Below are 24,070 nucleotides of genomic sequence, written 5' to 3'. Positions count from 1 at the left end.
CCATGCTGCTACCCCCGGTGGCGATGCCGACCGCCACTCCAGCAAAATTTGGCGCCGTGCAATCAGAGAGGCGAAGACCATGACATCGGTCTTCCTCCTATCCATGAACTCTGGCTTCTCTGAAACCCCAAATATCACCACAAAAGGGTCCGGGTCCACTCCTTCCTCCACTATCCTGGCTAAGACCACGAACAGTCCCGCCCTGAATCTTCCCAATTTTTCACAACCCCAAAACATGTGCCTCCGCCCACACCTCTCACACTCATCTGCTACCCCCTGAAAGAACCCACTCATTCTCGCCCTACTCATATGTACCCTGTGCATCACCTTGAACTGTATCAGGCTCATCCAAGAGGAGGTCCCGTTTACCCTTCGCAGTGCCTCACTCCATACTCCCCAATTGATCTCCATTCCCAACTCCGCTTCCGATTTTTCCTTGATCTTCACCACCCGCTTGCCTCCCTGCTCCCCAGCCACTGATATATATCCCCAATTCTTCCCTCCCCTTCCACATCCGGAAGCAGCAGTCGCTTTAGCAGGGTGTATCCCAGCAATCTAGGGAACCCTTCCAGACCTTCCCTAACTTGTAGATACCTGAACTCACTACCCCTCGGCAGCTCTACCCTCTCCCTTAGCTCCTCCAGACTGGCGAACCCTTCCTCCAAATACAAATCCCTCACCTTGACCAGCCCCACTTCCCTCCACCTCCTGTATACACTATCCATCATCCCCCCCCCCCCCCCCCCGGCTCAAATTCATGATTCTCGCAAAGCGGTGTTAGCACCGACCTTCCACCCTAAAATGCCTCCTCAGCTGATTCCATATCTTCACCGTGGACTGCACCACTGGGCTCCCTGAATACCTACTCAGAGCCATTGGCAACGCTGCCGTCACCATAGCCCTCAAACTAGAACCCTTACAAGATTACTCCTCCATCCTAACCCACTCTACTCCTTCTCCTTCCCACCATCAGCTAGGAAGGACCTAAAGAGAGAGCTAAGAAGAGCCAGGAGGGGACATGAGAAGTCTTTGGCAGGTAGGATCAAGGATAACACTAAAGCTTTCTGTAGATATGTTAGGAATAAAAGAATGACTAGGGTAAGAGTAGGGCCAGTCAAGGACAGTAGCGGGAAGTTGTGCGTGGAGTCCGAAGAGATAGGAGAGGTGCTAAATTAATATTTTCGTCAGTATTCACACAGGAAAAAGATAATGTTGTCGAGGAGAATACTGAGATTCAGGCTACTAGACTAGAAGGGCTTGAGGTTCATAAGGAGGAGATGTTAGCAATTCTGGAAAGTGTGAAAATAGATAAGTCCCCTGGGCCGGATGGGATTTATCCTAGGATTCTCTGGGAAGCTAGGGAGGAGATTGCTGAGCCTTTGGCTTTGATCTTTAAGTCATCTTTGTCTACAGGAATAGTGCCAGAAGACTGGAGGACAGCAAATGTTGTCCCCTTGTTCAAAAAGGGAAGTAGAGACAACCCCGGTAACTATAGACCAGTGAGCCTTACTTCTGTTGTGGGCAAAATCTTGGAAAGGTTTATAAGAGATACGATGTATAATCATCTGGAAAGGAATAATTTGATTAGAGATAGTCAACACGGTTTTGTGAAGGGTAGGTCGTGCCTCACAAACCTTATTGAGTTCTTTGAGAAGGTGACCAAACAGGTGGATGAGGGTAAAGCAGTTGATGTGGTGTATATGGATTTCAGTAAAGCGTTTGATAAGGTTCCCCATGGTAGGCTACTGCAGAAAATACGGAGGCATGGGATTCAGGGTGATTTAGCAGTTTGGATCAGAAATTGGCTAGCTGGAAGAAGACAAAGGGTGGTGGTTGATGGGAAATGTTCAGACTGGAGTCCAGTTACTAGTGGTGTACCACAAGGATCTGTTTTGGGGCCACTGCTGTTTGTCATTTTTATAAATGACCTGGAGGAGGGCATAGAAGGATAGGTGAGTAAATTTGCGGATGACACTAAAGTCGGTGGAGTTGTGGACAGTGCGGAAGGATGTTACATGTTGCAGAGGGACATAGATAAGCTGCAGCGCTGGGCTGAGAGGTGGCAAATGGAGTTTAATGCAGAAAAGTGTGAGGTGATTCATTTTGGAAGGAATAACAGGAAGACAGAGTACTGGGCTAATGGTAAGATTCTTGGCAGTGTGGATGAGCAGAGAGATCTCGGTGTCCATGTACATAGATCCCTGAAAGTTGCCACCCAGGTTGAGAGGGTTGTTAAGAAGGCGTATGGCATGTTAGCTTTTATTGGCAGAGGGATTAAGTTTCGGAGACATGAGGTCATGTTGCAGCTGTACAAAACTCTGGTGCGGCCGTATTTGGAGTATTGCGTCCAATTCTGGTCGCCGCATTATAGGAAGGATGTGGAAGCATTGGAAAGGGTGCAGAGGAGATTTACCAGAATGTTGCCTGGTATATGAGGCTGTTTTCGTTAGAGAGAAGAAGGTTAAGAGGTGACTTAATTGAGGCATACAGGATGATCAGAGGATTGGATAGGGTGGACAGCGAGAGTCTTTTTCCTCGGATGGTGATGTCTAGCACGAGGGGACATAGCTTTAAATTGAGGGGAGATAGATATAGGACAGATGTCAGAGGTAGGTTCTTTACTCAGAGAGTAGTAAGGGCGTGGAACGCCCTGCCTGCAACAGTAGTGGACTCGCCAACACCAAGGGCATTCAAATGGTCATTGGATAGACATATGGATGATAAGGCAATAGTGTAGATGGGCTTTAGAGTGGTTTCACAGGTCGGCACAACATCGAGGGCCGAAGGGCCTGTACTGCGCTGTAATGTTCTATGTTCTATGTTCTATCGCTGCACCTTGTCCACATTCGCCGCCCAATAATAATGAAGCAAGTTTGGCAACGCCAAACCCCCCTGCTGCCTCTGCCTCTGTAGCAGGGTCCTCCCCACCTTCGGCACCTTCCCCGTCCATACAAAGTCAGAGATGATTGTGTCCACTTTCCGAAAAAAGGCCTGTGGTAGTTTGTATAATACGTATATGAGTGGTAATACGCTAAGGCTCCTGTACTACAGGTACGGAGGTAGATCCCTGCCTGCTGGCTCCGCCCAGTAGGCGGAGTATAAATGTGTGTGCTCACCAAGCTGCAGCCATTTCGGCAGCAGCTGCAGGAGGCAACAGGTCTCTGCTTAATAAAGCCTCGATTACTCTCTATTCTCGTCTTGTCGTAATTGATTGTGCATCAATTTAGTACGCAGAGATTTTACAGCGATGGACCTACGCATCAAGCCAGGTCGCCTGCAGCTGCACCCTCAAGCAGACAAAGTCACGTCGGCCTTCGACCACTGGCTAGCTTGCTTTGAAGCCTACATCGGAGCAGCGACAGAACAACACAGAAACTACAGATCCTGTACACACGGTTGAGCTCCGATATTGCTCCCCTTATCCAGGATGCGCCCAATTACACTGAGGCCATGGCGCTTCTGAAAGAGAACTACACACGGCTAATCAACAAACTCTACGCCAGGCACCTCCTGTCCACGCGGCAACAACTCCCCGGTGAGTCATTGGACGATTTCTGGCGTGTCCTGCACGCCCTGGCGAGGAACTGTGATTGCCAGGCAGTTCCGGCCGATGAACATACTGAACTCCTAATCAGGGACACTTTCGTTACGGGCATAGGGTCGGCGTACATCCGCCAGCGCCTCTTAGAAGGGGGTACGCTCGACCTCGCAGCAACCAAGAAACGCGCAACCTCACTAATGGTAGCCTTCCGTAATGTACAAGTGTACGCCCCCGACCGCACGGCGCCCCACTCATGGACATCGTGGGCCCCACCAGCGGCCGCCCCCAGCCAACCCCAAGCCTGCGCCGAGCGGCAGCCAGCAAACCTCGGGGGGCCCAAGTGCTATTTCTGCGGGCAGACAAAGCAGCCCCGGCAGCGTTGCCCGGCACGGAGTGCAATCTGCAAGACCTGCGGGAAGAAGGGGCATTTCGCTGCGGTGTGCCAGGCCCGGTCGATCGCCCTTGTATCCAGGCCCATTGTTCCTGCACTCCCCACGTGCGACCCGTGGGCGCTGCCATCTTCCTCTCAGCAGAACACGTGCGGCCGTGGGCGCTGCCATCTTCCCCCCATCAGACCTTGTGCAGCCGTGGGCGCCGCCATCTTTAACGCTGTCCGCCATGTGCGCCTCATGGGCGCCGCCACATTCGGCGCCATTTTGGACGGCGCCTCAAGACCCCTGCTCGTCGGGCACCTCATCTGGCCGCTCATCGCCCGCAACCACCACCGATCAGCCCGGGGTCCACCAACAGCAGCCGCAGCTTGCCTCCATCACACTCGACCAGTCCCGGCCACACAACCTCACAACCGCGACGACGACGGTGAAAGTCGATGGCCACAAGACATTTTGTCTTCTCGACTCCTGGAGCACGGAGAGCTTCATCCACCCCGCTACGGTAAGGAGCTGCTCCCTCGCGGTACACCCCGTTACCCAAAGAATCTCCCTGGCCTCTGGATCCCACTCCGTGGAGATCCGGGGGTACTGCACCGCCACCCTCACCGTCCAGGGCGTAGAGTTCAGCTGCTTCCGGCTCTACGTCCTTCCCAACCTCTGCGCAGCCTTGCTACTCGGCCTGGACTTCCAGTGCAACCTCCAAAGTCTAACTCTAAAATTCGGCGGACCCCTACAACCCCTCACTGTATGCGTCCTCACGGCCCTTAATAGAACATAGAACATAGAAAATACAGCACAGAACAGGCCCTTCGGCCCACGATGTTGTGCCGAACCTTTGTCCTAGATTAATCAGAGATTATCATTGAATTTACAGTGCAGAAGGAGGCCATTCGGCCCTTTGAGTCTGCACCGGCTCTTGGAAAGAGCACCCTACCCAAACTCAACACCTCCACCCAACACCAAGGGCAATTTGGACATTAAGGGCAATTTATCATTGGCCAATTCACCTAACCCGCACATCTTTGGACTGTGGGAGGAAACCGGAGCACCCGGAGGAAACCCACGCAGACATGGGGAGGACGTGCAGACTCCGCACAGACAATGACCCAAGCCGGAATCGAACCTGGGACCATGGAGCTGTGAAGCAATTGTGCTATCCACAATGCTACCGTGCTGCCCTTAAGAACAAATAAATCTACACTATATCATTTTACCGTAATCCATGTACCTATCCAATAGCTGCTTGAAGGTCCCTAATGTTTCCGACTCAACTACTTCCACAGGCAGTGCATTCCATGCCCCCACTACTCTCTGGGTAAAGAACCTACCTCTGATATCCCTCCTATATCTTCCACCTTTCACCTTAAATTTATGTCCCCTTGTAATGGTTTGTTCCACCCGGGGAAAAAGTCTCTGACAGTCTACTCTATCTATTCCCCTGATCATCTTATAAACCTCTATCAAGTCGCCCCTCATCCTTCTCCGCTCTAATGAGAAAAGGCCTAGCACCCTCAACCTTTCCTCGTAAGACCCCCTCTCCATTCCAGGCAACATCCTGGTAAATCTTCTTTGCACCTTTTCCAGAGCTTCCACATCCTTCCTAAAATGAGGCGACCAGAACTGTACACAGTACTCCAAATGTGGCCTTACCAAAGTTTTGTACAGCTGCATCATCACCTCACGGCTCTTAAATTCAATCCCTCTGTTAATGAACGCGAGCACACCATAGACCTTCTTCACAGCTCTATCCACTTGAGTGGCAACTTTCAAAGATGTATGAACATAGACCCCAAGATCTCTCTGCTCCTCCACATTGCCAAGAACTCTACCGTTAACCCTGTATTCCGCATTCATATTTGTCCTTCCAAAATGGACAACCTCACACTTTTCAGGGTTAAACTCCATCTGCCACTTCTCAGCCCAGCTCTGCATCCTATCTATGTCTCTTTGTAGCCGACAACAGCCCTCCTTACTATCCACAACTCCACCAATCTTCGTATCGTCTGCAAATTTACTGACCCACCCTTCAACTCCCTCATCCAAGTCATTAATGAAAATCACAAACAGCAGAGGACCCAGAACTGATCCCTGCGGTACGCCACTGGTAACTGGGATCCAGGCTGAATATTTGCCATCCACCACCACTCTCTGACTTCTATCGGTTAGCCAGTTCGTTATCCAACTGGCCAAATTTCCCACTATCCCATGCCTCCTTACTTTCTGCATAAGCCTACCATGGGGAAGTTTATCAAATGCCTTACTAAAATCCATGTACACTACATCCACTGCTTTACCTTCATCCACATGCTTGGTCACCTCCTCAAAGAATTCAATAAGACTTGTAAGGCAAGACCTACCCCTCACAAATCCGTGCTGACTATCCCTAATCAAGCAGTGTCTTTCCAGATGCTCAGAAATCCTATCCTTCAGAACCCTTTCCATTACTTTGCCTACCACCGAAGTAAGACTAACTGGCCTGTAATTCCCAGGGTTATCCCTAGTCCCTTTTTTGAACAGGGGCACGACATTCGCCACTCTCCAATCCCCTGGTACCACCCCTGTTGACAGTGAGGACGAAAAGATAATTGCCAACGGCTCTGCAATTTCATCTCTTGCTTCCCATAGAATCCTTGGATATATCCCGTCAGGCCCGGGGGACTTGTCTATCCTCAAGTTTTTCAAAATGCCCAACACATCTTCCTTCCTAACAAGTATTTCCTCGAACTTACCAATCTGTTTCACACTGTCCTCTCCAACAATATCGCCCTTCTCATTTGTAAATACAGAAGAAAAGTACTCGTTCAAGACCTCTCCTATCTCTTCAGACTCAATACACAACCTCCCGCTACTGTCCTTGATCGGATCTACCCTCGCTCTAGTCATTCTCATATTTCTCACATATGTGTAAAAGGCCTTGGGGTTTTCCTTGATCCTACCCGCCAAAGATTGTTCATGCCCTCTCTTAGCTCTCCTAATCCCTTTCTTCAGTTCCCTCCTGGGTATCTTGTATCCCTCCAATGCCCTGTCTGAACCTTGTTTCCTCAGCCTTACATAAGTCACCTTTTTCCTCTTAACAAGACATTCAACCTCTCTTGTCAACCATGGTTCCCTCACTCGACCATCTCTTCCCTGCCTGACAGAGACATACATATCAAGGACACGTAGCACCTGTTCCTTGAACAAGTTCCACATTTCACTTGTGTCCTTCCCTGCCAACCTATGTTCCCAACTTATGCTCTTCAATTAGGTCGACCCACCCTCTCTGTTTGCAAACCTTACCCCGGATTGCAAGCCCGTTGCCACCAGGAGCAGACGGTACAGTGCCCAATACAGGACCTTCATCAGGTCGGACGTACTGCGGCTACTGCGGGAAGGCGTCATTGAGGCCAGCAACAGCCCCTGGGGAGCCCACGTGGTATTGTAAAGACTGGGGAGAAACACAGGACGGTCATGACTACAGTCAGCCCATCAATCGGTACAAGCAGCTCGACGCGTACCCCCTCCCACGCATATCTCATATGGTCAATCAGAGTGCACAGTACTGGGTCTTCTCTACAGTGGACCTGAAATTTGCCTACCACCAGCTCCTCATCCGCAAGGCAGACCGCCAATACACTGTGTTCGAAGCAGACGGCTGCACTTACCACTTCCTTAGGGTTCCCTTCGGCGTCACTGATGGGGGTCTCGGTCTTCCAACGTGAGTTGGACCGGTACGGACTGCGGGCCACCTTCCCGTACCTCGATAACTTCACCATCTGCGGCCACGAACAGCAGGACCACGACGCTAACCTTTTCCAATTTCTCCACACCGCCAAACTCCTGAGCCTAACGTATAACAAGGAGAAGTGCGTGTTCAGCACCAACCGCTTAGCCATCCTCGGCTATGTGGTGCAAAATGGAGTTCTAGGGCCCGACCCCGAACGCATGCACCCCCTCATGGAACTCCCCCTCCCCCACTGCCCCAAGGCCCCCAAACGATGCCTGGGGTTCTTCTCATACTATGCCCAGTGGGTCCCTAACTATGCGGACAAGGCCCGCCCACTCATCCACAGTTTTCCCCCTGATGGCTGAGGTCCACCAGGCCTTCAACCATATCAAGGCCGACATCGCCAAGGCCGCGATGCACGCGGTCGACGAGACCCTCCCCTTTCAAGTCGAGAGTGATGCATCAGACGTCGCTCTGGCCGCCACACTCAACCAGGCAAGCAGACCCGTGGCATTCTTTTCCAGCACCCTCCATGTCTCCGGAATTCGGCACTCCTCTGTCGAAAAGGAGGCCCAAGCCATCGTTGAGGCTGTGCGGCATTGGAGGCATTACCTGGTCGGCAGGAGATTCACTCTCCTCACTGACCAATGGTCGGTTGCCTTCATGTTCAATAACACACAGCGGGGTAAGATGAAAAATGATAAAATCTTGAGGTGGATAATCGAGCTCTCCACCTACAATTACGAGATTTTGTATCGCCCCGGTAAGCTCAACGAGCCCCCCGATGCCCTATCCCGAGGTACATGTGCCAGCGCACAAGTGGACCGGCTCCAGACCCTACACGATAGTCTCTGTCACCCAGGGGTCACCCGGTCATTTCACTTCATAAAGGCCTGCAACCTACCCTACTCCATTGCGGAAGTCAGGATGGTCACCAAAGACTGCCAGGTCTGTGCGGAGTGCAAACCGCACTTCTACCGGCCAGACCGAGCGCACCTGGTGAAGGCCTCCCGCCCCTTTGAACGCCTCAGCATGGACTTCAAAGGGCTCCACCCCTCCTCTGACCGAAACACGTACTTCCTGAACATGGTTGATGAATTCCCCTTCGCCATCCCATGCCCCGAAACGACGTCTGCCACAGTCATCAAAGCCCCCAATAGCACCTTCACTCTGTTCGGTTTCCCTGCTTACGTCCACAGCGACCGGGGATCCTCCTTTATGAGTGATGAGCTGCGTCAGTTCCTGCTCAGTAAGGGCATTGCCTCGAGCAGGACGCCCAGCTACAACCCCCGGGGAAATGGGCAGGTGGAGAGGGAGAACAGGACGGTCTGGCAGGAAGTCGTCCCCGACGTCCTCCACTCTATCCGATCGCTACTTTGCACGGCGACTAATAAAACCCCCCATAAACGTCTCCTTGCCTTCCCTAGGAAGTCCACCTCCGGGGTTTCGCTCCCAATGTGGCTGGCAGCCCCAGGACCCGTCCTCCTCCGCAAGCACGTGCGGCTCCACAAGGCAGACCCGTTGATCGAAAGTGTACAACTGCTACATGCGAACCCGCAGTATGCCTACGTGGCGTATCCCGACGGCCGCCAGGACACAGTCTCCCTCAGGGACCTGGCACTAGCTGGTTCCCCACCCCCTCGTCCAATTGCCCCGACGCCACCCACCCTCACCCCAGCGCACCTCACCACAGCCCCCGCTCCAGGATGATCCGTCCTCCCATTGGTTCCACCCGGGGATGAGGATGAGGACTAGAGGCTCCTGGAGTCACAGGCGACCAAGCCGGCGCCTGCATCACCACCGGGACTGCGGCACTCACAGCGGAGGATCAAGGCATCCGACCAACTGAATTTGTGAACTTTAGCCAAACTGTACTCTTTAAAAATGCTTACATACCATGTAAATAGTTTTTAAAAATGCCACATACCATGTAAATAGTTCCCCCTCCCCCCCTGCCGCTGGACTCTTTTTTAACAGGGGTGAATGTGGTAGTCACCACTGTTTATATAATATGTATATGAGAGGTAATACGGTAAGGCTCCTATACTCCAGGTACGGGGGTAGATCCTGGCCTGCTGGCTCTGCCCAGTAGGCGGAGTATAAATGTGTGTGCTCACCGAGCTGTTGAGTTGAGATAGATATAGGACAGATGTCAGAGGTAGGTTCTTTACTCAGAGTAGTAAGGGCGTGGAATGCCCTGCCTGCAACAGTAGTGGACTCGCCAACACCAAGGGCATTTAAATGTTCATTGGATAGACATATGGACGATAAGGGAATAGTGTAGATGGGCTTTAGCGTGGTTTCACAGGTCGGCGCAACATCGAGGGCCGAAGGGCCTGTACTGCGCTGTAATGTTCTATGTTCTATGTTCTATCGCTGCACCTTGTCCACATTCGCCGCCCAATAATAATGAAGCAAGTTTGGCAACGCCAAACCCCCCTGCTGCCTCTGCAGTAGGGTCCTCCCCACCCTCGGCACCTTCCCCGTCCATACAAAGTCAGAGATGATTGTGTCCACTTTCCGAAAAAAGGCCTGTGGTAGTTTGTATAATACGTATATGAGAGGTAATACGCTAAGGCTCCTGTGCTACAGGTACGAGGGTAGATCCCTGCCTGCTGGCTCCGCCCAGTAGGCGGAGTATAAATGTGTGTGCTCATCGAGCTGCAGCCATTTCGGCAGCAGCTGCAGGAGGCAACAGACCTCAGCTTAATAAAGCCTCGATTACTCTCTATTCTGGTTTCGTCGTAATTGATGGTGCATCAAGGCCTTTGGTATAAAGATCGGGAGAGCCTGAAAGATAAACAAGAACCTCGGCAGAATATGCATTTTCACCACTTGGACCCTCCCCGCCAACGTTAAGTGCAGTGTATCCCACCTCTTAAGATCCTCCCTGGTCTCCTCCACCAGCTTAGTTAAGTTCCACTTGTGGAGTCCCGTTCATTCCCTCGCTACCTGAATCCCAAGTACCTAAACCTATCCCTCGCTGCCGTAAATGGCACACCCCCTAAATTAGCCCACTGTGCCAGCTCATTCACCAGGAATACCTCGCTTTTCCCTACATTCAGCTTGTATCCCGAGAACCCTCCAAACCTCCCCAACAGGCCCATAATCCTTCCCATACTCTCCAATGGATCCAAAACATACAGCAAGAGGTCATCAGCATAGAGTGACACCCGATGCTCCCTCTGTCCCCTCATTATCCCTTGCCACTCTGCCGACCCCCTGAGAGCCATCGCTAATGGTTCTATGGCCAGCGCAAACAGCAGCGGCAACAGTGGGCATCCCTGCCTCACACCCCTGTGTAAGCTTCGTGAGTTCATATCATTCATCCTCACCCTCGCTCTTGGCACCACATACAGCAACCGCACCCATGCCACAGATCTCGGCCCAAACCCTAAACTTCCTAAACTTTGAACAAGTACCGCCACTCCACCTGATTAAATGCTTTCTCCACGTCCATGGACACCACCACCGCCGGCACCAGAGCTCTCGACGGATTCATCACCACATTCAACAGCCGCCTTATATTACTCCGGAGCTGCCTGCCCTTCACAAAGCCTGTTTGATCTTCTGTAACCACCCCCGGGACACAATCCTCCATCCTCCCCGCCAACAACTTAGCCAATACTTTCACATCCGTGTTCAATAGTGATGTGGGCCTATATGACCCACATTCCAGCGGGTCCTTCTCCTTTTTTGGGATTAGTGTGAATACTGCCTGCTTCATCGTCTCCGGCAACTCCCCCTTCTCCAGTGCTTCATTAAACGCCCCCAACAGATGTGGTGCCAGGTCCGCTGTAGATTCCTCATAAAATTCTGCCGGGTATCCATCCGGCCCAGGGGCCTTCCCCGACTTCATACCCCTGATACTATCCAACACCTCCCTCAGCCCCAGGGGCTCCTCCAACGCCTGCCTCTTTGCTAACAGTTATGCTTTTTGAAGCTTCAATACCCCCAGTTGAAAAAATTCTGATTTTTGAAGAACATAAACAGTTAATTAGCAGGTTTTGAGACACTTTGTGCTCTAGATCCTGTGTGAGTATATTGGGAAACCCTGTGGTCTTGGGAGAAAGACATCACAGTCAATTCTGATGAGGAGAACTGTGGTAGTATATGGGAATATATCAATAAAACTTTGGTATGTAATAGAATGAAGGAGACTCAATTCAAAATGTGGCCTTGTCTGCACATCACAGTGAGTTTGAGACACAGATTCGATCCTGCCATATTCTCGATGTGCCTAAAGTGCCAGGTAGCCGAGGGAGACTGCATACACTCTATGTTTATACTCTATGGGCAACACGGTAGCATTGTGGATAGCACAATTGCTTCACAGCTCCAGGGTCCCAGGTTCGATTCCGGCTTGGGTCACTGTCTGTGTGGAGTTTGCACATCCTCCCCGTGTGTGTGTGGGTTTCCTCCGGGTGCTCCGGTTTCCTCCCACAGTCCAAAGATGTGCAGGTTAGGTGGATTGGCCATGATAAATTGCCCTTAGTGTTCAAAATTGCCCTTAGTGTTGGGTGGGGTTACTGGGTTATGGGGATCGGGTGGAGGTGTTGACCTTGGGTAGGGTGCTCTTTCCAAGAGCCGGTGCAGTCTCGATGGGCCGAATGGCCTCCTCCTGCACTGTAAATTCTATGTTATGTTAATGTTGTCCTGTGTCAAAATTCAATCCTCTTGGTCCGGTGTAGTCAAAGAGCTTGAGAAGATGTTCAGGTCAGCCCTAGAATTTGATCCTTTACCCTTAATTCTGGGTATCTCAGTTAGGATAATGATTGACGTAAATGAAAAAAGGCTATATAACACCCTAACTTTTGCAGGATGGAAAAGTATCATTTATTCCTGGATTGGTGACAAGTATCCTTCGATTAAAAATTGGCATGAAATAATTATGGAGTGTATTCCTATGGAGTTCCTGACTTCTGTACTCTGTTTCAAATCAGATACATTCTGAAAAGTGTAGGATCCCCATCTCAAATTTATAGGCTTGGTTATGTGTGACCTGCTCCTATAAGGTTTTCCATAAGTCATGTAGCACCATTGTGAATTTTCTCTATGTAAAGGTGTGCATCTTATTACTTCACCTACATTGTTTTATCCTTTTCCATCCTATTCTCTAGCTTCCCTGTTATATAGTTAGAGGTACAATGTTTATGAACCAATGTTTTGGCATTCTCTTGCCTTTTTCTGTTTTTATGTATGCAGTGTTGTCACAACCTGGGCTAATGTGCAGTTAATTTCAGCTCCACTTGACCCGGAGTCACAACACAAGTGAATTAACCAATAATTCTTAGAAAAGTATCTGAAGTCTTTGACCCTTGGCTGCCCAATAATTACAGTCACCTATTTATAAATGTAAACACAATTATTGTTTATTGATAACAAGAATTGAAATGTAATATGCAGCAAATACAACAGGTTAACTATTATATAACTATTATATAACTATTATATAACTATTATATAACTCCTTGCAGATTCTCTGCTTTCAGTGGGGGTTTCAAACCGACAAACCAAAGATGGGCAGGTTAGGTGGATTGGCCATCCTAAATTGCCCCTTATTGGTAAAACGTAATTGGGTACTCAAAAAAAACTATTATCTAAATCCTAATCCCCATTTTAGCTTGCCCCCCCCACCCTCTACACACACACACACACACACACATACACACATACACGATAGACAAACACAGAGGAGTGGAAAGGGTAAAAATCATAAGTAAAAGGAAAAAGACTCTTTGATTCAGCAGGTTGTCTGCAGCACCTCACTCATCTTCAGACTGATTTCAGTTTGTTATTATGGATTCTTTCAGGCCTCTATAGTTTCAGAAATACAACACTCATTGGCATTCTGGAGAAAACACGGAGGAGGGAGAGAATAGCAAGTCTTTGTCTCTGTGCTGCCAGGATCAAACTGAAACTCCTTGAGACTTTGAAAATCATGTCACTGAGATAGGATCCAATCACTACCTGTTACTGTGCAGTGTACAACCTTTGGATCAATTAATTGGTCGCCAGCTATTAATCAATCCAGTTCCACCCCATCTCTCTCTGTACCAACCAGTCTGAAGCTCCTCCTGTTCAAACTAACAGAGTGGTATCACCTGTAACTTCTGCATTCTGCTGCTTGACTTAAGGATACATGTCAATTAATCATCCATGGATCAAAAATAATAATGGCAAAATAAAAGAAAGGTGAAATAAGGGAATAAACAGGAAGGACACTTACAGTAGAAGTAATTGTTCTGTACTGTATTAGTTTGTATTTGAAGGTTTGTTGCGTTACATGTAAAATGAATAAAAATCGAAAGAAATATATGTATTAAAAGCTATATTTACTTAACATAGATAAGATGCAGCCAAGGATACTGAGGGAAGTGAGAGTGGAAATTGCAGGGGCACTAAATGATATCTGCCAGTCTTCATTAGGCACAGGGATGGTGCCAGAGGTCCGGAGAGTTGTGAATGTTACAGCCTTGTTTAAAAAGAGATGCAAGGATAAAACTGGCAACGACAAACCAGTCAGTTTGACTTCAATGGTAGGTCTGGAAACTACAGCTCGGAATAAAGTCAATGGTCACTGAGACAAGGGCAGGATAATTAAGGAAAGATAGCATGGATTCATTCAGGGAAAAGCATGTTTAACTAACTTGCTGGAGTTTTTTGAGGAGGCATCAGAGAAGGTTGATAAGGTTAATGATGTTGGTGTGATGTATGTAGATTTTCCAAAGCCTTTCATACAGTGCCACAAAACAGACTTGTTAATGACATTCTAGCCAAAGGGAAAGTAGACACTTGGATAAGAAATTGGCTGAGTGACAGGAAACAGAGAGTAGTGACAAATGATTGTTTTTCAGATTTGATGAAGATTTGTAGTGGAGTTCCCCAGTGGTCAATGTTGGGACCCTTATTTTTCCTGATATATATTAATGGCCCTCCTAGACTGTGGTGTTCAAAGCATGATTTCAAAATTTGCAGCTGATCTAAAGATTTGAAACACTATCAACTGTGATGAGCATAGTCTTGAATATCAAAAGGACATGGACATGTTGGTGGACTGGGCAGACAAGTGGTAGATGATGTTCAATATAGAGAAGTCAGAGGTGATGCATTTTGGCAGGAAGAATATGGAGAGAGAATATAAATAAAGGTGATATGCTAAAGGGGGTGCAGGAACAGAGGGACCTCAGTGTAAATATACATAAGGCAGTGAAGATGCAGGGCAGGTTGAGAAGCATTTCATGAAACATATAGCATTTGAGGCTTTATTAATGGGCCATTGAGTCCAAGAATAAGGCTGTCATGATGAACTTGTATAAGATACTAGTTAGGCCCCATCTGCAGTTCCCCATCCAGCTCTGGGTGCAATACCTTGGGAAGGATGGGAAGGCGTTGGACAGAGGAGATTCATAAGGATGCTTCCTCGGATAGAAAAAACTGTAGCTATGAGGATAGATCTGAAAGTTTGAGATTGATTTCCTTGGAGAAAAGAAGGTTGAGATGAGATATGATAGATCTGTGTGGAGTTTGCAAGTTCTCCCCGTGTCTGTGTGGGTTTTCCCCGGGTGCTCTTGTTTCTTCCCACAATCCAAAGGTTAGGGGGATTGGCCATACTAAATTTCCCCTTAGTGTTCAAGGATGTACAGGTTAGGTTATGGGTAAAGAGTGGGGAGTGGGCCGAAGTTGGGTGCTTTAACAGGCTGTCAGTGCAGTCTAGATGGGCCAAATGGCCTCTTTCTGCACTGTAGGAATTCTATGATTCACCTATAGGGTTGCCAACTGTGATTAAATATATTACTGGAGATTTCTCACATGACCTTCCCCCAGGCTCCAGCTGCTCATTGGACAACACACCTATCCTTGTGACTATTGGCCACTAATTGGAAAAAGCAAAAAGATTCATTACACAATTGTGACTGTCAGCCAAACTTCCTTCCCCCCCCCCCCCCCCAACCCCTTCCTTTGCTTTGTCCCCCATTTCCTTTCCTTTTGTTTGCTTGGTGATCTTCCCGTACGTTTGGAGATAACTGTGAGTGGTGACTGCTGCCCATACCCGTTGGTGGCCAGCAGTGCCTGCAGGCCGGTTGTGTGTTTATTGTCACCTGTTCTGTTGCCGGGGTCTGGCGTGAGGGTTGTGTCGGGCTGGACTGACCTGATGTCGGTGATGGGTTGGACTGACCCGACTGCGGGGAGTGGGAGGAGTGTTTCTGCCGAGTGCTGCTGTCATTATATTGTTGCTTGTCCAATGTCCTTGGCCGGGAGGTCAAGGATTCGTTCGTTTGTTGCCGCCTGCTCTGGAAGCGAGGCTGTGTGACGTCTTGTCACTGACGTTGGTACAGATGCGAGGGTATCCGATCTCCCCAGCGCACCCTGCATCGTGTGACTCTATTGCTGGGAACTGCAAGGGAGGGGGGAGAACATGGCTGAATGGGCCGAATGGACACCTTGATGAGGTTATTGCAGGCATGTTGCTGCGGCCTGCTGCTGACCTTGTGTTGTTGCTGCCTGTTTACTGTTCAACACCTATTTGGGTTTCTTTGTGTAACTGCACTGCTGTGGTTTAGTGCTTTACCGTTTGGCTTGGTAGCATAGTGGTTAGCACTGTTGCTTCACAGCGTCAGGGTCCCGGCTTCAATTCCCAGCTTGGGTCACTGTCTGTGCGGACTCTGCATGTTCTCCCTGTGTCTGGGTGGGTTTCCTCCGGGCGCTCCGGTTTTCTCCCACAAGTCCCGACAGACGTGCTGTTGTATGAATTGGACATTCTGAATTCTCCTGAACAGGCGTCGGAATGTGGCGACTAGGGGAGTTTCACAGTAACTTCTTGCACTGTAAATGTAAGCCTACTTGTGACACTAATAAAGATAATAATTATTATTATTGTAAGGTTTACTGTTTAATGAACAAAATATTCCTCCAAATATTTCAATATTTTTGGCATCAATATCTTTTGTAAGCGAAATGTTTAAAGAAAATGGCAAAAAAAACAATATCCCAATGATTTTTCTCCAGGGTTGCACACCGCACATTGTCCTGGAGATTGATCCTGAATTCCTGGAGATTCCAGGCCAATTCTACTACAGGGATTGCAGTATATAATGGTGATGGCAGTATATAATTACCGATATCTCACTTTCAAATCCAGGTAAATTTTCTCTCCTGGAACAGACTTGAGTGTGCAAGTTTGTGAAAGTGTCATTTGGAGCAGGAATGGAGACAGGCTGACAGTTAGAGCTCATTAAAGATGCTGAATACATTCCCGAGTAATCCGTGGGAATGGGATTGGAGGCGGTTTCCCGGCTATAAAACGGGCTGGTGTTGGTGAAGGTGATTATCCTGATTCAGTAACCAGGATGGGACGTTGGTTGGGTTTTTGCTCTCTCTGCCTCCTGGCCGGCTCGTTACTCTCAGCCCAGCCGCCACTCCTCGGGAATGATGTTTGTGTCCCAGAGCCAGGCTGGAGATTTGAGTGCGGTCACTCCGGGGTCAGCAGTACCGAGTGCAGCCGCCAGGGTTGCTGCTTTGATCCGCAGAGCTCCAGTCACCATCCCTGTTTCTACAATCTGAGACAGAGCCCAGGTAACAAACCCTCTCCCCAGTCTAGGGGGCAGACTAGTGGAGAGAGAAAATCCAACTTGGCAAATCTGGAACTAATCCCGGGATTTGTTGCTGTCTCACTGTGTAATGGAGAATAGGAATGGGGGGAATTCCTCAGCTGGAGTGAGTGAACTAGCTGAGTTGTGGGGATGGGTTTAACCTTCCCAACACCAGTAATTCCGCTATCATATTGCAGGCGGCTGAGGCTGTTACCGGTGTTAGAGAATCTCGGGTAGAGAAGGACATTAGGTTAATTTTGGGAATTATTTTCAAAAGCTTTAAATGTTTGACCCGAAGTGTTGATCCTTTATTTAGATAAATCCTAATGGGACAGTTTAGTCAAACCTGGAATTTTTAGTTTGCTCAGTCATGCTATTTGCAGTTTCCTGTCGGCTTTCAGTGAGCGATAGAGGAACAAATCTGCAAGGAGATCACCGGTGCAAAAACGGAGTGGGGACTGAATGCAAGGAGGGGGTGGGATTTCTGAACTGTCTATGGCGGTGTACTGGGTCTTTTGGGGACTAGGCGCAGGGGATGGCTTGAATACTTTCATTGAGGAATCTAATGTAATGGATGGTGTGCCAATTGAAAAGTTGGCCTTGCTTGGGAAAGTAGGTCATTTCATAGAATTTACAATGCAGAAGGAGGCCATTCGGCCCATCGGGTCTGCACCGGCTCTTGGAAAGAGCACCCCACCTTAGGTCAACACCTCCACCCTATCCCCATAACCCAGCAACCCCACTAAGGGCAATTTTGGACACTGGCCATGATAAATTGTCCTATCTACCTAACCTGCACATCTTTGGACTGTGGGAGGAAACCGGAGCACCTGGAGGAAACCCACGCACACACAGGGAGGATGAGCAGACTCTGCACAGACAGTGACCCAAGCCGGAATCGAACCTGGGACCCTGGAGCTGTGAAGCAATTGTGCTATCCACAATGCTACCGTGCTGCCCTGTCATCTGGTGTTGATAGATGGCTTGCAGCCTCGGTTGGAAGCCGGGATGGTGAAAGGGCTTGGACATGATTCTTCCATCCCTAGATATGAAGGTGTCAAATTGGAATAATACGCCCTTCATGTCAGTTTGACTTTTGTCATGTGGGAGGTAAGGATTTTTAAAATCCTGCATCAAGCTTTGGTTGCAGTGAAAGAGCTGTTTATTTTTTTTTAAAAAGTAAATGTGCTGGACTGTTAGACAGGTGGTTGTTGAAGGGAATTTTGTGAATGCTGTCTATGTAGATTGTGCTGGATAATGGGAACAGAACAGCCCTGTAACAAACTAGATGGGAAATTGAATTTGTGGTGTGAGGTAATGCATTTCAGGTTATTTTTTGGGGGGTGGGGGGGAGCATCAGGGGTGGGCAACAGAGCTAGATTCTGAAGATTACAAGAACTCGGTCAGAGTTGGTGGATGTGAAGATTGAGAGCAATTGGCAAAGCTTATGGCATCTTTGGCTTCTCAAAGATTGGGTTGAGCAAAGAAGCTGGGGGAAGGAGGAGATTTCAGGTATACATGATTGGTCCCAGATGAGGTAAAGAGCCAACTGGTCCCACTAACTGATAAGGACTGAGGACTCCGATTTCAGATCTAGGGGCAAGGGATTGCACTTGTGCAGCAGGTGGTTGTAATCATAGAATCCCTACAGTGCAGAAGAAGGCCATTTGAACAGAGTCTGCATCACCCTCTGAAGGAACACTCTACCTAGGCCCATACCCCAATCCTGTAACCCTGCCTATGCTTTTGGACACAAAGGGGTGATTTAGCATGGCCAATCAGTTCTTTGGACTGTGGGAGGAAGCCAGAGCACCAGGAGTAAACTCATGCGCACATTGGGAGAATGTGCAAACTTGACAGTCAGCTGATGTTGGATGTGAACCTGGGTTCATGGTGCTGTGAGGCACAGTGCTAACCACTGCCACCATGCTCCATATTGGTGGAATTTCTTTATGGGAAAGGCAACTACCATACCCTTATGCATAGTAGTGCTCAACTGTGGCCAGTATATTGGAGGTGAAAGCAATCTCCTTGCTGCCATCTTTCATGCAGTGTGATCAAATGGTGACAATGACATGGTGACATGTCACATGTGACAACTGGCTGTTTGGTTTGACTGTAATGAGTTAACCATGAGGAAGTAGATTGTTTTTCACTTGAGTGCTTTTTTCATGCACGTTCCTAAATTCTTCAGGTGTGTGAGATCTGGAACACTGTCCCAAGGGTGGTGGAAGCAGCAAATATCATCAATAATGACTAATTTGGTGAGGTGGTTTGTGGAACTGGTAGTAGCCAATGGTACATCACCGCACTGTAGATGGTACAGTTAAGTTACTGCATTGGAATGGAAGGTTTGGAGCTCTTCCAATTCAATATTGAGGTGGGGTGTTTAGTTCTCCGCATCACTCGACCAATGCCTGACGCTCAACTAATGCTATACTTTCCTGTGTTGCATGCTCTTCCATTCACAGATGTTTGTGGCTTTCTAATATATATTTTATCAATGATAGGAGACTCCTAATCACCAAAAGGAGCAGTGGAAATGATTTTCTCTCTTTGCAGTGTGCACAGCTGATGGTCAGTTCCTCATCGTGATCTCCAGGAACCTGACCCATCCTGCCCTCAACCTGTCATCTCTGTATGTGAAGGATGGACAAGAGGCTGAGTGCAAGCCTAAAATAACCACTACCGAATTTGTGATTTTCCACTTTTCAATTACCTCTTGTGGCTCCAGCAAGCGGGTGAGTATTGAAGGGTCAAAGCATTTTCCCACAAATGAGTCGGCTTCTTATTAAAACAGCCTCTTCATTGCAGGAGGAAGATGGATCCTTGGTATATGAAACGGATGTCTTGGGGAAGAGGATGATTCAGATGGGGAAGCTGGGTTCAATAACCCGGGACAGCACCTTCAGGTAGGGGGATAGTGGGAGATGTTGGTATTGGGAGGGGACGTGTTACTGAATGAAGCTCCACCTACTTCTGTCTCTCTGCAGCCTTCATGTCCAGTGCAAGTACACAGGAAGTCAAGAGACTGGCTTGCAGATCAATGTCACCGTTTACACTGTTTCTCCTCCACCTCCTGCTTCTGAAGATGGGATTCTGGAACTGGAATTGCGAATAGCAAAAGGTAGAGCTGGCCTGGGTAATGGTTTATGGAAGCAGTGGGGATTTATCCATACGGGGAGTGACTGGTTCTTGTGTCTGCCCCTCAGGTGGTGACTACAGATCCTGGTATGTGGATAGTGACTACCCCATTCAGAGAATCCTTCAGGAACCAGTGTTTGTGGAGGTTCATGTCCTGGATCGCACTGACCCAATGATTGTCCTGAGGCTGCATGACTGCTGGGCAACTCCTGTTCCTGCCCCTGACTATGAGGTGCAATGGAATCTACTGGTGGATGGGTGAGTGTTTTTTAGACACGGGTCAAGGAACGACTTCTGATTCTGATTTCTGTTCCCCTTGCCTCAATAGCCATATTAGGGTCACAGGCAATTGAATCCAGTTCAGCCTTTCAGTCACATGACCCACACTAGCCTGCCTTTTGATCATTTGCTCCCTTCAGGAACCAATATACCTGTCAATGAGTTGATGCACAAGCCAGCAATATATTCCAGAAGCTCTGCTCTTGAGCAAGATGAACATTTCATCCATGCCTCATTCTTCAGCAACGATAACTCTCGTCAATGAGGGCGGCACTGCCTCGGTATCCGGGACCTGGGTTGAATTTCAACCTTTAGTAACTGACTGTGTTTGTACAGCTGTCCGTTGGGTGGATTGGCCATTCTAGTGTCCAAAAGTTAGGTGGGTGTTGTGGGATTACAGGGGAATGGACCTACAGTGCAGCATGGGAACAAGCCCTTCAACCCTCATGAGGTAATCATGATGGATGTCTACACTAATCTTCTGCAATTCCAGGGTCTGTATCCTAATCACATCATATTATTGTATTCCAAGACACCCTTGTTGAATGGCCTCCTATTACACTCTGGATTGAGTGCAGCTAAAAGGTACCCCATTTTGTGACCGTTTCATACAATTCAATACTTTTTGACTCTCGCTTAGGAGCAGAGATGGTCAATTCAACCCTCTTGATAGACAATGACTGATCTTTTTGCTCAAATCTCCTTTAAGCCATTTAATGACTAATTCTGTTACACTATAGGGCAGTGAGTTCTACATTCACCACCCACTGAGAAGTAGTTCCTCCTCACCTCCCTTTGTTGGTAACAGGTGTCCCTATGAGGGTGATGATTATCTGACTCTTCTACACCCAGTGGGTGTGTTTTCTGGCCTGACGTTCCCAACACATCACAAGCGGTTTGAAGTGAAGACGTTTGTTTTCTTGGATGGAAAGTTGGAGCAACCTCTTTCTAGAAAGGTAACAAAGACTGTTTTAACTGCTTAGTTCATCTAGCTAAATGGAGCTCACCTTAAAATACCCTTTTCCCTTTTTCAGGTTTACTTACACTGCAGTGCTGAAGTCTGTTCACCTTCTGGTCAGGATGACTGTTCACCCAAATGTCGCCCAAGTGAGTTAATTTAATCTCTAGTCCGGATTCTGCTTTTATCAATGTATTGTGAAAGGGATATGTGGCTAGGTTTCTCCTCTGAACAGTCTTTTATTGATGATGGGAGCCTTTTATCGATCATAGGAGCCTTTCTGTACACCTGCCTTCATCCCTCTTGCTGAATTTTATTGCCTGCATGTAAAGATGTTTCGTGTTCAAGTAGCACCAATTCTCTAAGCATCTCCTCCCAATAGAGAGACGAAGCAGGAGTATCAATGACTACGAGGGAACATTAGTGAGTGCTCCTGGTCCCATTTTCCTGGAAGATGAGAGTCGCCAATCAAAGAAACTGCATGAAGCAAATGGTAAGTAGAGACTTTTCAACAGGTCACCTGTCAACTCTTCTCAAATATCATGCCTCAAATATCATGTCTTCTAATCGCCCACTAGGTGCTGCTGAATCTCCTTCTTGGGCTCTGCAAGGAGTATCCATTGGCTTAATGATGCTGTCTCTGTCCCTGCTGGTGGTGGCTGCAGTGTTCATGAAGACCAAGACCTGCTGCTTCTCAATGTAATGAAATTGAACTGTAGATTCTGAATAAAAATCAACCAACCAGAGAAGATTTGCTTTGTTTTGTTGTAACCATGAAATAGCAAAGGTCAGGTAAATGTGTGAATTTGAGGAAATCAGTATCTGACATATCAACTAATCTACCTGTTTTGTTCAGGTTTCTTTAAATTTAGTCCAACTTACTCAAAGCCACAATCTGCAGAAGTACTTGTATTTTACACTTCTTGCACTTGAGGGAAAGTGGCAGCAATGGTGCTTCAGTATGAATCTGAGATACTGTAGTTGCCTTTACATCCTGGTTATCAACTAAAGATGTGGGATGATATGCAGGTGGTCTCCTGTTTAGACAGCAAACTATTTGAGGCTGTAGCACAAAGGTCATTGACTTGCTGATTCCAGCTATTTGGAAAGGACTATCCAATATGTCATGGACAAAAACATGTCCAATCTCAGTCAACCAGGTCAGAAAGCCTCCAAAGATTGAGGCCATAAATTTTACCACAGCAATCCAAGAATATTCATACTACATTGCCTTGTATACTCAGCTTGTACAAAGAACAGTTACTTTTATTTGTCCACACTTGCATCCATTTAACCACACCTTACATCCACAACTCCCCAATGTCACCATTTCCTCCATTATAAAACATTTGATGACAGAACACTTGGGGAAACCGGATCGAACAGTTGGCATGCATCACGGTTGTGGTGTGCTTGGACTTTCGGAAGGCGTTTGAGATCCCGAAGGAGGTTAATGTCTAAAATAAGCACAGGATTAGTGTCTAAATTAAGCACAGGGACTCGTCTATTAAGATGGATAGAAAACTGGTTGGCAGGCAGCAAAGGAAACTGGAGTAAAGGGGGAGTGTCAGCAATGACAAGTGGGGTACTATAAGGATCAGTGCTTGAACTCCAGCTATTCATAACATGTTCATGATATTAGATGAGGAAAAGGTAAATTTCAAAAGATGTCAGGATGGTGAGCTGTGAGAAGGATGCAAAGATGCTTGTATGATTTGGACAAGTTTAGTGTGGACAGATGCAATCTATGACCTCCTGGCTAGTGGAGTCACTACACAAGTGAATTAACCAATAGTTCTTTAAAAATTTGGATGTCCTTGGCCCTTAGTTGCCCAATAATTACATCACCAGTTTTGTAACTTAACACTTACTAAAGAGCCCATGTAGAAAATACAACTGGTTAACTATCTAATTCCAAATTCCACTTTTTTCCCCATCCCCCTCATTTTCTCCTCTCTCACCACTATCTGTAATGTTAATGACTGAACACTTGATGACTATGGCAGGGTCAGATAGCTGACATGGCTTTATAAAAGGTATATATACACACAACTGACCAAGAAAGGCATTTTTAAAAAAAATCCTAAAAAAAAAAATCGGCAGGATTTTTATTTCCGAAGGTAGCTTCCAGCACCTTACTACTTTTCAAACTTTGCTTCCAGTTCATGGTTTTATTGTAGGTTCACTTGGGTCTCTGCAGTTTAAACAATAAAGCACTCACAGGCCTTTCTGGAGCGAGACGGTACATGTCTTTGTTTGCAGTCTGTAATAGTTCTCCTGTAGATTCATTCGGGTTCGTTGCAGCCTATCGGGAGAATATATGCAGAAGCAAGAGACCTTCTTCCCTGTGGTTTCAGGTGACAAACACACTCCTTGGTACTGTGAAAAGCACCCCTGTAGGATGGGATCCAATCACCATGTGTTACTGGGCCATGTACTGCCTTTTGGACCAATAAA

The 24,070-nt window shown here is 47.8% G+C and overlaps 2 protein-coding genes across 2 annotated transcripts in view; both read left to right on the top strand.

Annotated features, from left to right (window-relative positions):
• LOC140394741 (zona pellucida sperm-binding protein 1-like) overlaps positions 1 to 12,865 on the top strand; it is a 28,076-nt gene extending 15,211 nt beyond the window's left edge. Inside the window, exon 5 of the mRNA XM_072481959.1 lies at positions 12,845 to 12,865. Within this exon, the coding sequence (XP_072338060.1) occupies positions 12,845 to 12,865 (21 nt within the window). The remainder of the gene's footprint in view (positions 1 to 12,844) is intronic.
• Positions 12,866 to 16,989: 4,124 nt separating this feature from the next.
• The window catches only part of LOC140394740 (zona pellucida sperm-binding protein 4-like), a 28,850-nt gene continuing 21,769 nt past the window's right edge, over positions 16,990 to 24,070 (top strand). The window contains exons 1-7 of the mRNA XM_072481958.1: positions 16,990 to 17,215; positions 19,795 to 19,973; positions 20,047 to 20,144; positions 20,226 to 20,359; positions 20,445 to 20,634; positions 21,464 to 21,611; positions 21,690 to 21,762. Coding sequence (XP_072338059.1) covers positions 16,990 to 17,215; positions 19,795 to 19,973; positions 20,047 to 20,144; positions 20,226 to 20,359; positions 20,445 to 20,634; positions 21,464 to 21,611; positions 21,690 to 21,762 — 1,048 coding nt within the window. The remainder of the gene's footprint in view (positions 17,216 to 19,794; positions 19,974 to 20,046; positions 20,145 to 20,225; positions 20,360 to 20,444; positions 20,635 to 21,463; positions 21,612 to 21,689; positions 21,763 to 24,070) is intronic.

Source organism: Scyliorhinus torazame, chromosome 18, assembly GCF_047496885.1.
Source record: "Scyliorhinus torazame isolate Kashiwa2021f chromosome 18, sScyTor2.1, whole genome shotgun sequence".
NCBI lineage: Eukaryota > Metazoa > Chordata > Chondrichthyes > Carcharhiniformes > Scyliorhinidae > Scyliorhinus > Scyliorhinus torazame.
Note: the sequence above shows the minus strand (reverse complement) of the source record. Positions and strands in the feature narration are given on the sequence as shown.